This window comes from Protopterus annectens, chromosome 9.part0 (genome assembly GCF_019279795.1).
Source record: "Protopterus annectens isolate FY-2018-M chromosome 9.part0, PAN1.0, whole genome shotgun sequence".
Classification (NCBI taxonomy): Eukaryota; Metazoa; Chordata; order Ceratodontiformes; family Protopteridae; genus Protopterus; species Protopterus annectens.
Window position 1 is genome coordinate 114,620,202 of NC_056743.1, and position 14,062 is coordinate 114,634,263.

The 14,062-nt window shown below is 41.7% G+C and overlaps 1 protein-coding gene across 1 annotated transcript in view; it reads right to left on the minus strand.

Annotated features, from left to right (window-relative positions):
- Positions 1–14,062, minus strand: part of LOC122811072 (diacylglycerol kinase zeta-like) — a 3,109,428-nt gene that overhangs the window by 1,811,929 nt on the left and 1,283,437 nt on the right. Inside the window, exon 7 of the mRNA XM_044082630.1 lies at positions 1,939–2,007. Within this exon, the coding sequence (XP_043938565.1) occupies positions 1,939–2,007 (69 nt within the window). The remainder of the gene's footprint in view (positions 1–1,938; positions 2,008–14,062) is intronic.

Here is a 14,062-nt window from a genome sequence, read left to right on the forward strand (position 1 = left end):
GATGGTGTACATGGGCCCTCTCTGTCCTGCTCACAGGACAGCCAACTCAGTTATCAGTCAACTCAGACCCAGGAGTCTACTTCTGCCCTGCAACCTGCACTACAACTGGACCTATAGTACCAGCTATAAGGTAAAGCATGGTGATGTGTAAGAACATGGTAGTCAGAAGTCAAGGGTTGGCTGAGACAGGCAGCAGTCAAGCAAAGGTGACTGCTAAGCTGAGAGATCTCCACAAGTTTCAGTCCTGGCACTGTCATAACTTTTAAGGGAGAGGGTCCTAAACCTGTAACTGAAATGTTCTCTCACCAGATATTAAATGTTTATTTGATATCTAGGCCTTCAGCTACTAGCCCTGGTCTAGGACAATGTAGCAATCCCTGCAAACTTCCAAATGGGCCAACAAAACCATGCTGGGCTCAATGAGAGAAGTGTCAGTCAAAATATCCAGTCACAACTTGTACCTGAATGATTCAACGTATCATTCCCTAAGATCATGCTGCTCAGTTTGGATTTCCATTTAGTCAACAAGGGTTGGGATGTGCTAAAACTATGTAACGCTCCTTCCATACAGCAGAAGCCAGGACTCCATCACCTTCAAGCTCCGTATTATTAGCTGATGAGGAAACCTGACATGAGCTCATGCCCTTGCCTTTCAGGGATGAGTACAGCACCTGTAGAACCTAGAAGGACATTTCAGCAATGAACATACATTAAGGGCTAGGCTCAAGCATGCCCTAACATCTTCAGTTCTTGTGACAAAGCTCTAACTGGAGGCTGACTTTCCCACTCATCTCCACTTCAGCAGCTTTCAACATTTTGTACCCTTCTCAGTAATTGCAAACCAGAAGTTTTTCATATTCAATGTATATGGGTAGCAGCGCTGAACCAGTGACACTTTATGTGTAGTGACAAACATTATTCTCTTCCTCAAGACAGAAGAAGCAATGCTAGTTTGGGTCTTGGCTAGTAATTCAATGGCCACTGAGAGACTTATTAGGGTTTTCATGAGCACACAGATTTAAACTGTTTTAGCAGGAGAAAAGACATGGAGGCCTGATGAGCTAAATGTACTTAAACAGTTGACAGGTGATAACATCATGTGGACCAACACCCAGCATTTGCATATAAGATGTTTAAAAAAAATGCCACACTGTAAACAGTCGACAAGGACAAAACCAATGACAAGAAGCATTAGGGTGGATGTTCAATGTTAGGTCTTGAAAACAGTACAGAATAGAATTTTTCATAAAACAGATGTGCAGAAGAACTAAACAGCCAGTGTCAGAAATCAAAAGTTTCTGCCACTATACAAAACTTGAAAATATGAATTTTAAAATATGCTTATGGTGATATAATGACAGAATGACTTCTGAAAACATGAAAAAATACAGGACAAACAACTGATGGCAAAATACAATGAGGAATAAACTGACAACATTATGTTTTCAAATCGTTCCACAGTAATAACATTATATTATTTCTCGATTTTACTATGTACTAGTGCCAGCAAAGCTTGGAAAGTGAAACAAACCTGAAGGTTTCTATAACACCACAGATGCTAGCTATGTTTGTGTCATACTAACATAATAGTTTCTCAAGCATTTTTCTATATGCTCTGCAGAAGTTGAGTGCCCTACTTTCTTGAGGCCAAACATAGTGTGACAGAAAGGTCTAAGCAAATACCATAAAACCTCAGCAAGATACATAAGTAGGATTTGTAAGAGTAAGAAATGTTGTACTCCATGAAAACTTTAACAAATGTTTGATCATCTCTGCTAAAAAGATGGTTTGCAATGTGCATGTACTGATTCTTATCAAATCTGCAAAACCTTTATGAATCCCATACACATATTACCCAAGGATACAGTTTTGCATGATGACAGAATTTCAAAGATAGTGTAACATTTCATCTTTTTGGTAGATTATGAAAATGTTTACCTTTCCACACTGCCGACATTTTCCTTCCTGACGCCTTCTGTGGACCCAATGATGTCGTACAGTAATAGGCTGTTGGAAGACCATAGTGATATTAAATACAGCAGGTTATGAATTGGTCTTACATATTAAGTCTCTACTTACAGATGACTTTGCAGACAACAACAGCATTTACACAAGTTGGATGTTCACAAAAGTGTTTTCTGTATAAATGCCTGTGCTCATACTTCTCCTTGTTCTGCTGGATTATCATACACGTTTAAAGCAGATATAATAATAAGCCAGCAACAACAATAAAAGTCTTCTTAATGGTCTGCAAATTTACGTCCATTATATTTATTATTTAACTAATTTATATTTGAAAATTTGTGGAGAGAGAAGCATAAAACAGAAAACACAACAAACTGGCAGGACAACAACAAAAATAGTACAAAACTCGGTAAAGCAACTACAAATCTGAGATGCGATTAAAAGAATGAGTAAGACAGTTCTTTATATACTAGAAAACTCAATTACTTAGCTTTATTAAACAATGTTAATTGGAGGTCTAACCTAGTCATGCTACTAGAAAGCTTAAACACAGAAATAATAAAATAAAAATAAAATATTCTAAAAACCTCACACAAACAAAAGAAAAAAATTATAACAAGAAATTAAAAAAATCGGAAATGAGAACAAAAAAATCGGACAAAGTAAACAATGAGGAGTATTTTAAGATGAATTTAAATAAATTCAAATTATGTCATGAAAACATTTTCTTAATTTGCCTTAATAAGTAGAAGTAGCAACACTTCAAACTGCAATCCAATATGTTCATATAAAAGGACACAATCGGTATTATAACTTTTATTCTGTGAAAAAAAAATGCATAAGACTAAAACTGTACAACTTGCAGGTTGTTGATACATCTTCTAGTAACTATTAATATACTAGACACAAAATTAAGCTGTCAATCCTATGGCCCTAATAATGCTATTCTTCTCTTGTTAAACATGTTGTTGATGACAGACCACTTACTATCTTGCTCAAAGTAACCAAGTAAAGTTTTACTATTAAGTATCATTACTTGGCCATAAACAGGAATGAACTTTATCAAAATCACTTTACGAACGGAGTCTTACATCCTCCAAGGTACAATTTATGTCAGTCAGTGTCACATCATGTATACATACAGTTCAGGTTGTGTGTTGAAAAATAAACATAGAGTCACATAAAGATGAAGAATATGGGTGCTCTTGCCAACATCACAGAATAGAGGGATAAAGCCCTGACTATGTCCCAGAAGAACCATGTTTGATTAGCAGCTCTGGGATCTAAGGTATCGGCACAGGAGGATGGGCATGCACTCCTCAAAGGAAAACTCTATCAAAGGCAAGAGATCCATTGCCCACTGCAGGTAGGGGCATTGGCAAAGTCATCACAGGTGTGAGATGATACGCCAGTATTCCCCACTGTATGCTCAACAAAGAATGTTACTATTTACTTATTTATTTACATTTGTTGACTGGGAGTGTCTGACTGGATGTAGGTCCATTTTCAGCGGAGGCCCGGGGAGAAAAGCTCCACAGCTAAAATATACAGACAGTAGTTACATTGGATTTACATAGCGATTAACAATTCGATTAACACAGCAATTAATTACAAACATAGTTACAGATGAAGAACATAGTACATCAGTAGACAATTAGAATCTTAATCTGCGAAGTACATAACAGACATTAACAATTGTTACAATAAGAAGTTCCTGCTGTATAATAAGTAGTAGGCTTATGAGCATCCGAGCTTGCTATAATCAAGGTAGTTAGTAGGGTGGAAAGAATACTATTTGTACTACTACACTATTTGTACTAACTAAATACTACTGTATGGTGAGAGAGGAAGGGAGGGACAGGGAAGTTAGGGTAGAAGTTAAAAATACAACAAGCAACAGCATGACCCTAGACCACAATCTCCTCACCAGCACTGGATGTGCATAGCTGTTAGCCTGGAGGAGGATAAGGTGAGTCTGGTAAACACAGTGAACACATAGAGGACTTACAGACAAGACAATCACATGCAGAAGCCAAAAATATGGGCAGTCCCACAACAAAACATTTGGGGATGCAAAACAAAATAAAGAAGGTGTTAAGGCTAGCCAGACACAATGATCACACAAATAACTTTCAAACCAACTGACCAAGTTACTAGAAAAATCCAAAGACAACACACCATCCAGTGCCCACCTATGGTACAAAAAGTACAGTTGTGTACCTACCACAAATGTAGATGTTCGAGTGTATTCACTGTTGCAGGCATTACACTTGGGTTATCCTGCTGGCAGGCGACCAGTAGTCGGCCCGAGTTCCAAAGTCTTGGTCCGGCGTCGGTTGCTGTCGCCTCCTCCCTGACGTCAGTGTGCCAGGGGTATAAAAGTTGCAACCGACGCCATTTTCTTCAGTTTTTCTTGCCCCAGACGTCACATGCCCCCAGGTATGAAGGTAAGTAAAGATAGAAATATGCCAAACAACCATGCATAGATTACCAAAAACATTTCCTTCTTCTAAAAGCAAATACACCACATAGGTTGTATAGAGTTGAGAAGTACAGAATAGTCCCAGGAAAGAGGGGGATGGTGGGTGGGTAACCAGGACTGCAACAGTGAATACACTCGAACATCAACATTTATGGTAGGTACACAACTGTACTATGTTCATCGTGTTTCACTGTTGCAGTCATTACACTTGGTTAGAATCCCAAAGCTGAGGTAGGGTGGCTGTGTCTAGATTGGATTTGGCGAGGCTAACAAGCCCTGCAGAACTGCAGTGGCAAAGCCTGCTCTGGATATGGAGTAGAGAGGTAGGTGGTAGTGCTTGGTAAAAGTGTGCACTGAGCTCCAGGTTGCAGCTACTAATATGTCTTTGGTTGTTACCCCCCTGAGGAAAGCTGCTGAAGTGGCTGCTGCTCTGGTAGAATGAGGCCTAATGTCCTTAGGCACAAATTTGCCATGTTGTGCATAACAGAAGCGGATGCAGTGTCCTATCCAATTGGAGACTGTCTGCTTTGTAATAGGTTTTCCTTGTGATCCTGCAGCATATGCCACAAACAGTTGTTCAGTTTTTCTGAAAGCTTGTGTTTTGTCCAAGCAAAATCATAGCTGCCTGTGTATATCCAAAGAGTGCAGAAGTCTTTCCCCTTTATTCTGGGGATTTGGGTAGAAAGTAGGCAAATTAATAGTTTGGCTTAAGGCCACATTGGAGAGCATGAATGTTGGGTTAGTTCTTAGAGAAACCCTGTCCTGGTGAAAAACGAGGAAAGGTTCCACCGCCATCAATGCCTGTAACTCTGAAACTCTTCTTGCTGAAGTTATTGCTAGGAGCAGAGCAGTTTTCCATGACAAGAATTTTAGGTCAGCTGTGCTGGCTAGTTCAAATGGAGGCAGTGTTAGTTTTTCTAAAACAAAGTTGAGGTCCCAAGTAGGTACTGGTGCTCTCCTAGGGGGTCTTATATTCTTTGCCCCTCTGAGGTACTGTCATAGTAGAGGATGTGAAAAAATAGGAGGATCCGTATTGTAATGAGCTGAAATGGCAGAAGCATGGATTTTAATAGAAGAAAAAGATAGGCCTTTGTCCAACATCTCAGTCAGGTATTGTAAAATCTGAGGTATATTAGGGACCAGAGGGTCGAGCCCTTGTACCTGGTTCCAAGCACAGAATATCTTCCATTTTTCTGGATAAGATTTCCTAGTGCTGGGTCTCCTGGCTTCCAAAATTACATCCATAACAGCTTTAGAGAGCAGTGCAGCCTGAGTGGCTACATTATCTGCCATGCTGCCAGGTTTAGGGTTCTGTGTTAACTGTGCAGAATCTGATTGTTTTGCTGTGTCAGAAGATGAGGGATTTGAGGTAGAGGCCAAGGTGGGCATTGGGACAAAATCTTTAGGATTGGGTACCAGTGCTGGCGTGGCCAGTCTGGGGCAATCAGGATAATTTTTGGCCTCTCTTGTCTGACTTTTAGAAACGCCTTGGTGAGAAGAGGCATCGAAGGAAAGGCATAGACTGTCAGTTTTTTCCAGTTGAAAGACAGAGCATCCACTTTCCATGCTTGAGAGTGATAAGCCTCAGATAGGGATTCCAGAGCTCTGGACAGATGGGGGAAAAAAGTTTACACTTCTGCTACTTTACCCACAGTCGGCCCGAGTTCCAAAGTCTAGGTCCAGCGTCAGTTGATGTCGCCTCTTACCTGACGTCAGTGCACCAGGGGTATAAAAGATGCAACTGACGCCATTTTATTCAGTTTTTCTTGCCCCAGATGTCAGGTGCCCCCAAATAGGAAAGGCTGGAAAAAATAATGCCAAAAAACATGCATGTATAAAAATAAACATTTCCTTCATCTACAAGCAAATACACCACATAGGTTGTATAGAGTTGAGAAGTACAGAAAAGTCCCAGCAATGAAAAGGGGGATGGTGGGAGGGTAACCTGGACTTCAACAGTGAATACACTCGAACATCTACATTTATGGTAGGTACACAAATGTACTATGTTCATCGTGTTTCACTGTTGCAGTCATTACACTTGGGTTGAATCCCAAAGCTGAGGTTGGGTGGCTGGGCCTAAATAGGATTAGGAGAGGCTACCAGGCCCTGCAGGACTGCAGTGGCAAAGCCTGCTCTGGATTTAGAGTAGAGAGGTAAGTGGTAGTGCTTTGTGAAGGTATACACTGAACTCCAAGTTGCAGCTTCTAAAATGTCTTTGGTTGGTACTCCTCTGAGAAAAGCTGCTGAAGTGGCTGCTGCTCTTGTAGAATATGGCCTAATGCCCTTAGGCACTGATTTGCCATGTTGTGCATAGCAGAAGTGAATGCAGTGTCCTATCCATTTTGAAATGGTCTGCTTTGAGATAAGCTACAAACAGCTGCTCAGTTTTTCTGAAAGCTTTTGTTTTGTCCAAGTAGAATTGTAGCTGCTTGTGTATGCCCAAAGTGTGCAGAAGTCTCTCCCCTTTGTTCTAGGGATTTGGATAGAAAGTTGGCACATGAATAGTTTGGTTAAGAGCCACACTGGAAACCACCTTTGGCATAAATGTTGGGTTTGTCCTTAAAGAGACCCTGTCCTGATGAAAAATGATGAGAGTTTTCACTGCCATTAGTGCCTGTAACTCTGAGACTCTTTTGCTGAAGTTATTGCTAGGAGCAGAGCAGTTTTCCATGATAAGAATTTTATATCAGCTGTGCTGGCTGGCTCAAAAGGAGGCAGTGTGAGTTTTTCTAAAACAAAATTGAAGTCCCAAGTAGGTATTGGTGCTCTCCTTGGGGGTCTTATTTTTCTTGCTCCTCTGAGGTAATGTCTTAGTAGTGGATGCAAAAAAATTGGAGGTTCCGTATTGTAATGAGCTGAAATGGCAGAGGCATGGATCTTAATAGATGAAAAGGATAGGCCTTTGCCCAGCATCTCAGTTAGATATTGTAAAATCTGAGGTATATTTGGAACAAGTTGTTTGAGTCCTTGGGCCTGGTTCCAAGCACAGAATCTCTTCCATTTTTCTGCATAGGATTTCCTAGTGCTGGGCCTCCTGGCTTCTAAAATGACATCCATAACAGCTTTAGAGAGAGGTGTGGTTTGAGAGACTATATTATCTGCCATGCAGCCAGATTTAAGGTTCTGAGTTGACTGTGTAGAATCTGGTTGTTTTGTTGAGTCAGTAGATGAGGAATTTGAGGTAAAGGCCAGGCTAGGCCTTGAGACAAGCTCTTTAGGATTGGGTACCAGTACTGGCGTGGCCAGTCTGGGGCAATCAGGATAATTTTTGGCTTCTCTTGTCTGACTTTTAGGAGTACCTTGGGAAGAAGAGGCAGTGGAAGAAAGGCATAAACTGTCAGGGTTTCCCAGCTGAATGAAAGAGCATCCACTTTCCATGCTTGTGAGTGATAATTCCTTGTGCAGAATTTCTGTAGTTGGCAGTTGTGAGGGGAGGCAAAAGGATCTATGTCTGGGCGTCCCCATTTCCTTGTTATCATGCTGAAGACCTGTGGATTTAGTTTCCATCCATGTGGGTCCATGAGATTTCTGCTTAGTTCGTCTGCCAGTGTATTTTTCTTTCCTGGCAGGAATTGTGCCTGCAGATGTACTTGAAAGGTCAGTGCCATGGTCCACAAAGTCATGGCTTGCCTGCAAAGGGGGGGGGGGGTAGGAATGTGTGCCCCCTTGTTTGTTTATGTACCACATAACTGTGGTGTTGTCCATCTTTAGTAATAGTTGTCCTGGATGTAGTAGAGCCTTGAAGGCTGTCAGGGCATGCTGTACAGCTAGCATCTCTTTTTGATTGATGTGAAGATGCATTTGTTCCTTGGGCCACATGCCCTGAATACATTTTCTTGCCATGTGTGCCCCCCAGGCATAATCCGATGCATCTGTTGTTATTGTCTGCCTGGCTGTGGGCAAGGTGAAGGACTGTCCCTTGTTGAGGTGACAGGTCCGAGACCACCACAGAAACTCCTGTTGTAGACAGGGGATTATAGTTATTACTGTTTCCAGGCTGTGGCAATGTTGAGTCCACTTTTTAGATACCATTGTAGTTTCCTCATATGCAGTCTTGCATATGGAATTAGTAAAATGCAGGATGCCATGAAACCCAGGGTCTGCAGAATTTTTCTTTCAGGGAGCTGGGTCTTTGTTGCCATCATTTGAAAGTAATGAGTCAGTTGCCTTTGTTTGTCTGGCGGGAGATAAGCCATCTGGGCAGTTGTAGTTAAGCTTGCACCCAGGAATATGATCTCTTAAGAGGGCACTAGTTTTGATTTCTTTTCGTTTACAGTGTACCCTAGGCAAATTAGTAATGTTTTTACAAACGCCAGATGTCTTAGTAGAATGTCCTTGCTCTCTGCTTGAATAAGGCAGTCGTCCAAGTAGGGATATATTTGAATTCCTCTTTGTCTAAATAATGCAATTACTGGTGCCAGGCATTTTGTGAAGACCCTGGGCGCAGTAGATAAGCCTAAGGGCAGTGCAGAGAATTGGTAATGCATTGAGCCAGCTATGAATCTGAGGTATCTTCTGCAACACTGTCTGATTGGGACATGCAGGTATGCCTCCTTGAGGTCCAACGTAACTAGCCAAGCCTTCTTGCCCAGCATGGGCAAGAGTTGTTGTAGTGTTAACATTTTGAATTTTGGAACATCCAGGAAAGTATTTAGTATTGACAGGTTCAGTATTGGTCTCCATGCATTGTCCTTTCTGGGTACTAGGAAAAGTCGTGAGTAAAAACATTGGCCCTGTTCTTCTTGTGGAACTTTTTGAATAGCTCCCATGTCCATGAGAACAGCAATTTCCTTTTGTGCCTCTGCCCAATGGTGTTGTGGCAGGTTCGCCATACCTTTTGATTTTGAAAGGGTGTGAAAGTGGAACCTGTGACCTTGAGTTACTATATTCAGTACCCGTTTGTCCTAGGTGATTATGTGCCAAATTTGTGCGAAAAGTGCTAGCTTTCCCCCTAGGGGTGCTGCCAAAAGGTAAGTGCTTGGCCTTTGTAGAGAAGTCATTGTGACTGTTTCCTGTAAGGTTGTGATTTGTCTTCTCCTCCTTTGGGGGTAGAAGCACCCATTGTTTAGGTCTGTAGGATCCTTGGGGCTGAGATCTGCCTCTTGGGCGTCTGTATCTGCCTCTTTGTGGCCTGTCTGAGACCTGAAAGGACCAATTTTTTGAAGGCCAGTTTCCACTAAACCTAGGTGGTTGAACCTGTAAGAAATCCTTTATTGTCTGCATAGATTTTGCTTTATCCTCCATTTTCTTTAACAGCTCTTCTGCCTTAACACCAAACAAAGTATCATGCTGTAGTGGAGCATCCAATAATTTTACTTTAACATGTTCAGGTAAACTTTGCTCTTTCAACCAAGCATGCCTTCAAATGACAGAGCCTGTAACTGCGGCTCTGCAAGAAGCCTCTAATGAATCAAAACCACATTGCAAAATATGCTTTCCCTCTTGTTCAGCTGCATGCAATAATTCCTGCATTTCCTTATTGTCAGGATTTTCTGAGTTTGTAATTATTTTCTGTTTTAACAAAGATTTAAGGTACTGTTGGTATTTAAGCATGTGAAACTGGCAGTTTAAAGCCCTTACAGCTAAAGTAGGAGAAGTGTAAACTTTTTCCCCCAAATATCCAGTGCCCTAGAATCCCTATCAGAGGGGACAGGGTTTTTTTTCAGTGGAAGCCTTAACCCCTTTGGGACCCTGAGAAATTGTTTCTGGGTCAGCAGCAGGGTTTTTATAAAGAAATTTATGAGAGTCAGGGACCCTGTAGTACCTGTCTGGCTTGACTGGTGCAGGGGGTAAAGAATCAGGAGACAGACTGGATTCAGAGAAAATATCATCAACAATATCAAGCACAGGGGGGGTAGCTAGGGGCCTGTGCTGAGGCAGTAAAAGAAAATCTCTGAGCCTTTTCTTGGATTCTGAGTAATCCTGGCTCTCCCAGTGGAAATGCTCCCTCATGGTGTGCAGAGTTTCCCCAAAAGAATAATCCTCAGGTGGAGAGGCTGAAGGTATAGATTCTTCAGCATCAAAGTCCTCATAGGGAGGGAGAGAATAACCCTGATCTGAAGAGGAATCAGAGGAACTAGAAACCTGGTCAGAGGAATCATAATCAGTGTCTTGCCTAGGCCTTTTATCAGGAGGGGGATGGGAACCCCTGATCAAAGTAATTAAGTCTTTGGCCATTTTAAACATCTGTTTCTTTGGCATGGATGACCATCCAGGAGAATGCTGTACTTGTTTCCTTGTCTTTAATGGTGTCTTTGACTGTACCTTGGCTGCTGCAGAGGACTTAATATTAAGCTGTGAAGGTCTGAAAACACCCTCAGAAGCCGATGCCTGCTCAGCGGCTCCGGACCCATCTCAGGGAATAGTTTCCGTAGGCCACCACCTTGAGTATCCAGAGGTCTAGTTGTCTCCACGTGGGATTCGGATACGGCCTGTGGCTCTGAGGTAGCGGGTGTCAGGGGCTGCGAAAGTGCCTCACTGAGAACCGGCGACTGGCCTAGAACAGGCTTCGTTGTCGGTTTTGGACCTCGGATGCCTGTCCTTTTCCTTGTCTTTGCGCTTTTTATGAATTCTGGTCATCGGTTGTTCTGACGGCATTATATAGTTAAACCTTCGGCCAAAGTAATGTAAGGCAAAATCAAACCGACGTTTAATAGTGCGTTTGTTGAATCTAGCAAAAACCGACAACTAGTAATGTCGTGGTCAGGGCATAGGCAAGGAATACAGTAAGAGTGAAAGTCCTTATGAGGTATTTGCTTCCCACAAAAAATACAATTGTTAACATTTACTGACATTGGTCTGGAGCAAGAAAAACTTTCCCCAATGGGGTACTTAGCTTTATTGAAGACTTCAGTTCTTAAACTCTATTTCAAAAATCTCAGGAGTTGGCCGACCGGCACTTGCGAACTGCTTTTGCTTCGGGCACCGTGGCAAGAAAGACTGAAGAAAATGGCGTCAGTTGCATCTTTTATACCCTGGCGCACTGACGTCAGGGAAGAGGCGACATCATCCAACGCTGGACCTAGACTTTAGAACTCGGGCCGACTGCGGGTAGCCTGACAGCAGGATAACCCAAGTGTAATGACTGCAACAGTGAAACACGATGAAGATCCTCCAGCAGTTTAGGGTTCTAATCTCAATGAATCTGTTGCCATATGAAATCATTTTGACTAAATTCATTTTTTGTACCTGTTCTATCCAATTTAGGGTCACAGGCTGACATAATGTATCCAACCAACAAGAGGTGTAAGGCAAGAGTGACCATTCTTGATGGTATGTCAGGCACTGGAGAACGAACACAAACACTCACACACACACACACACACACACACACACACACACACACACACACACACACACACACACACACACACACACACACACACTACAATAAATCTAGGAACAAACTGAATAACTCCAATTCAACTACTTGTACATCTAAAGGCTGTGAAAAAAAATCAAAGCCCTAAGTGAAAACCAACAAGGACAAAGAAAGGATATGACAACTTTTAGCAGAATGTACACAGCTGAGAATCAGACCAAAGACCTAAATTCTATTAGGCAGCAGGGCAATCTCCGCATCTCTGTGGCAACCTGGAGTTCCTCTCAAAACATGACAAAAGGATACAAGAAACACTACACTTGAAGTGCACATACAAGGCTACACTTCACAGCTGTATGGTCAATGGCAGGGGAGTGTGAAGACTAAATAAATGAAGGCCTGGTCATGGATTTTCTTTTAATTTTTTTTTTTTTTTTTGGGGGGGGGGGGGTTAGTCTTACTGTTGCATGAGTATTCTTCTATACGCCAGACTAGTTTCACAAACTCAGGCAACTTTGTTATCCTCATTCTTTTAAACAATCATCTATGTGGCTTAAAATGAATAAGAAACAAGACAGTTTAGTCCGTACACATTACATAAATATATATAAAAGTATACACATATTCACATACCCCTACATGGGACAAGTTTCACACAAATAAATATTTCTCGTATAGTATCTCAAATGTCTGAAGACTTCTAAAATAAAAAGAGATGCCTTCTAGCATTCTGGTATTTAGGATAAAAATGTCAGCTGAACTGAAAGGATCAAACATACAACTGACAAAACATTTGGTGAAAAATAAGGACTAATTGGCAATGAAATTCTATAGCTGAGAAAAAGTGTAAGGAGATTCAGACATCACCATTTGCAGGTTAGAGACTTTTACCCTGAATTACTACCTTTTCTTTACTGGACAAAGTAAGTAAATTAACTAATGTGAGCCAGAAAAATGCCACAATTTAGATTTAAGTTGCCTAAACTAAACAGACAGATGTCTACATTAATATAATTATTCCCTGAACAGACTGAAGAAAAAAACTGCATGTAAACACAGTATTTATGGGAGCTATTAAAACTAGGTCCCATTCTTACATGCCAAATCAAGGAAGGCAGCCAATTCCACTGGAAAGCCACTAAGCTGGCAAAAGAACACCTCCACAATGTCTCAAGCATATCATGGAGATGAACAGCTACTCCACACTCCTGACAATGTGAGAAACATGACAACAGCACAGGGAAACAACCCTTGAATAGCATCAGAGGTTAAAAATGAAGATTTTAAAGTCTAAACGTGCTGCAGCTGGTAGCAAAACTAAATTCAACAGCATGAAGGTAATGTGACCATTCATCCATCCATCCACAACTCCTTTTCCAAGGGATAGGATGTCAGACATTCATCCATCCATCCACAACTCCTTTTCCAAGGGATAGGATGTCAGACTAACAGTGACAATCATCTAGAGCCAATGTTCACATTGCCGGGTAAGAAACGACCACTCCAAAATTCACTCACTCTTCTAAGGAATGACCCTTTTATAGGTTCCTAGGAGATTACTAAGCTAGCGGCACTAGAGCCTTTACAAGCCTAGCCATGTTAATCCCAAGTATGCCTATTTGTTTTTTTTAGGTAGTTTGCAAAATGAATTTATGAACAGAGCAGGTCAGTGATCAACACCGGCTACCCCTATCCATGAGGGACATGGGTGCCACCCCAGGGGTGAGTTTGCAGTCTCCCATCCAATTATCTACGTTGTGTTTGAATAGGGTCAGTGAGGAGCTCTGTTTTATATGAATAGGAAGTCTATTCCAGAGAAGCAGAAGTCTCTGAGAGATATAGCTGTCTCTCCAGCATACTCTGTTAATGTCACAAGCTAGGCTGAGATCCCTAGAGCGAGTGACTCTTGTGCCATTTGACTTGCGGATGTGCAGCATTTCCATTAGAGCAAAGATAGAGATTGCCCTGTAGGTCAGGCACAAGTCACCTCTCTGCAGCCTATAAGATACGCAGTAAAGTGACATGGCTTTCTGCCTATCCATGTAGGCCATGGTTTGGAGTCCGTGTATTTTCTTACTTAGAAACCTCTGAGGTCTTTCCAGCTGCTGCAGATGTCTGGTGGGGGGGTGCTGTCAATATTGTAATTTGTAGGGAATTCTGTTTTGCCAAAGGGAATAACATTTCTTTGCATTTATTTTTAGACCAATGCTTTGACACCAATCATTTGTTTGTGTTAGCCCTTCTTCTAATAGAAGGCTTTCCTTAACACTGTGGAAACTTGGTGGTCAAAG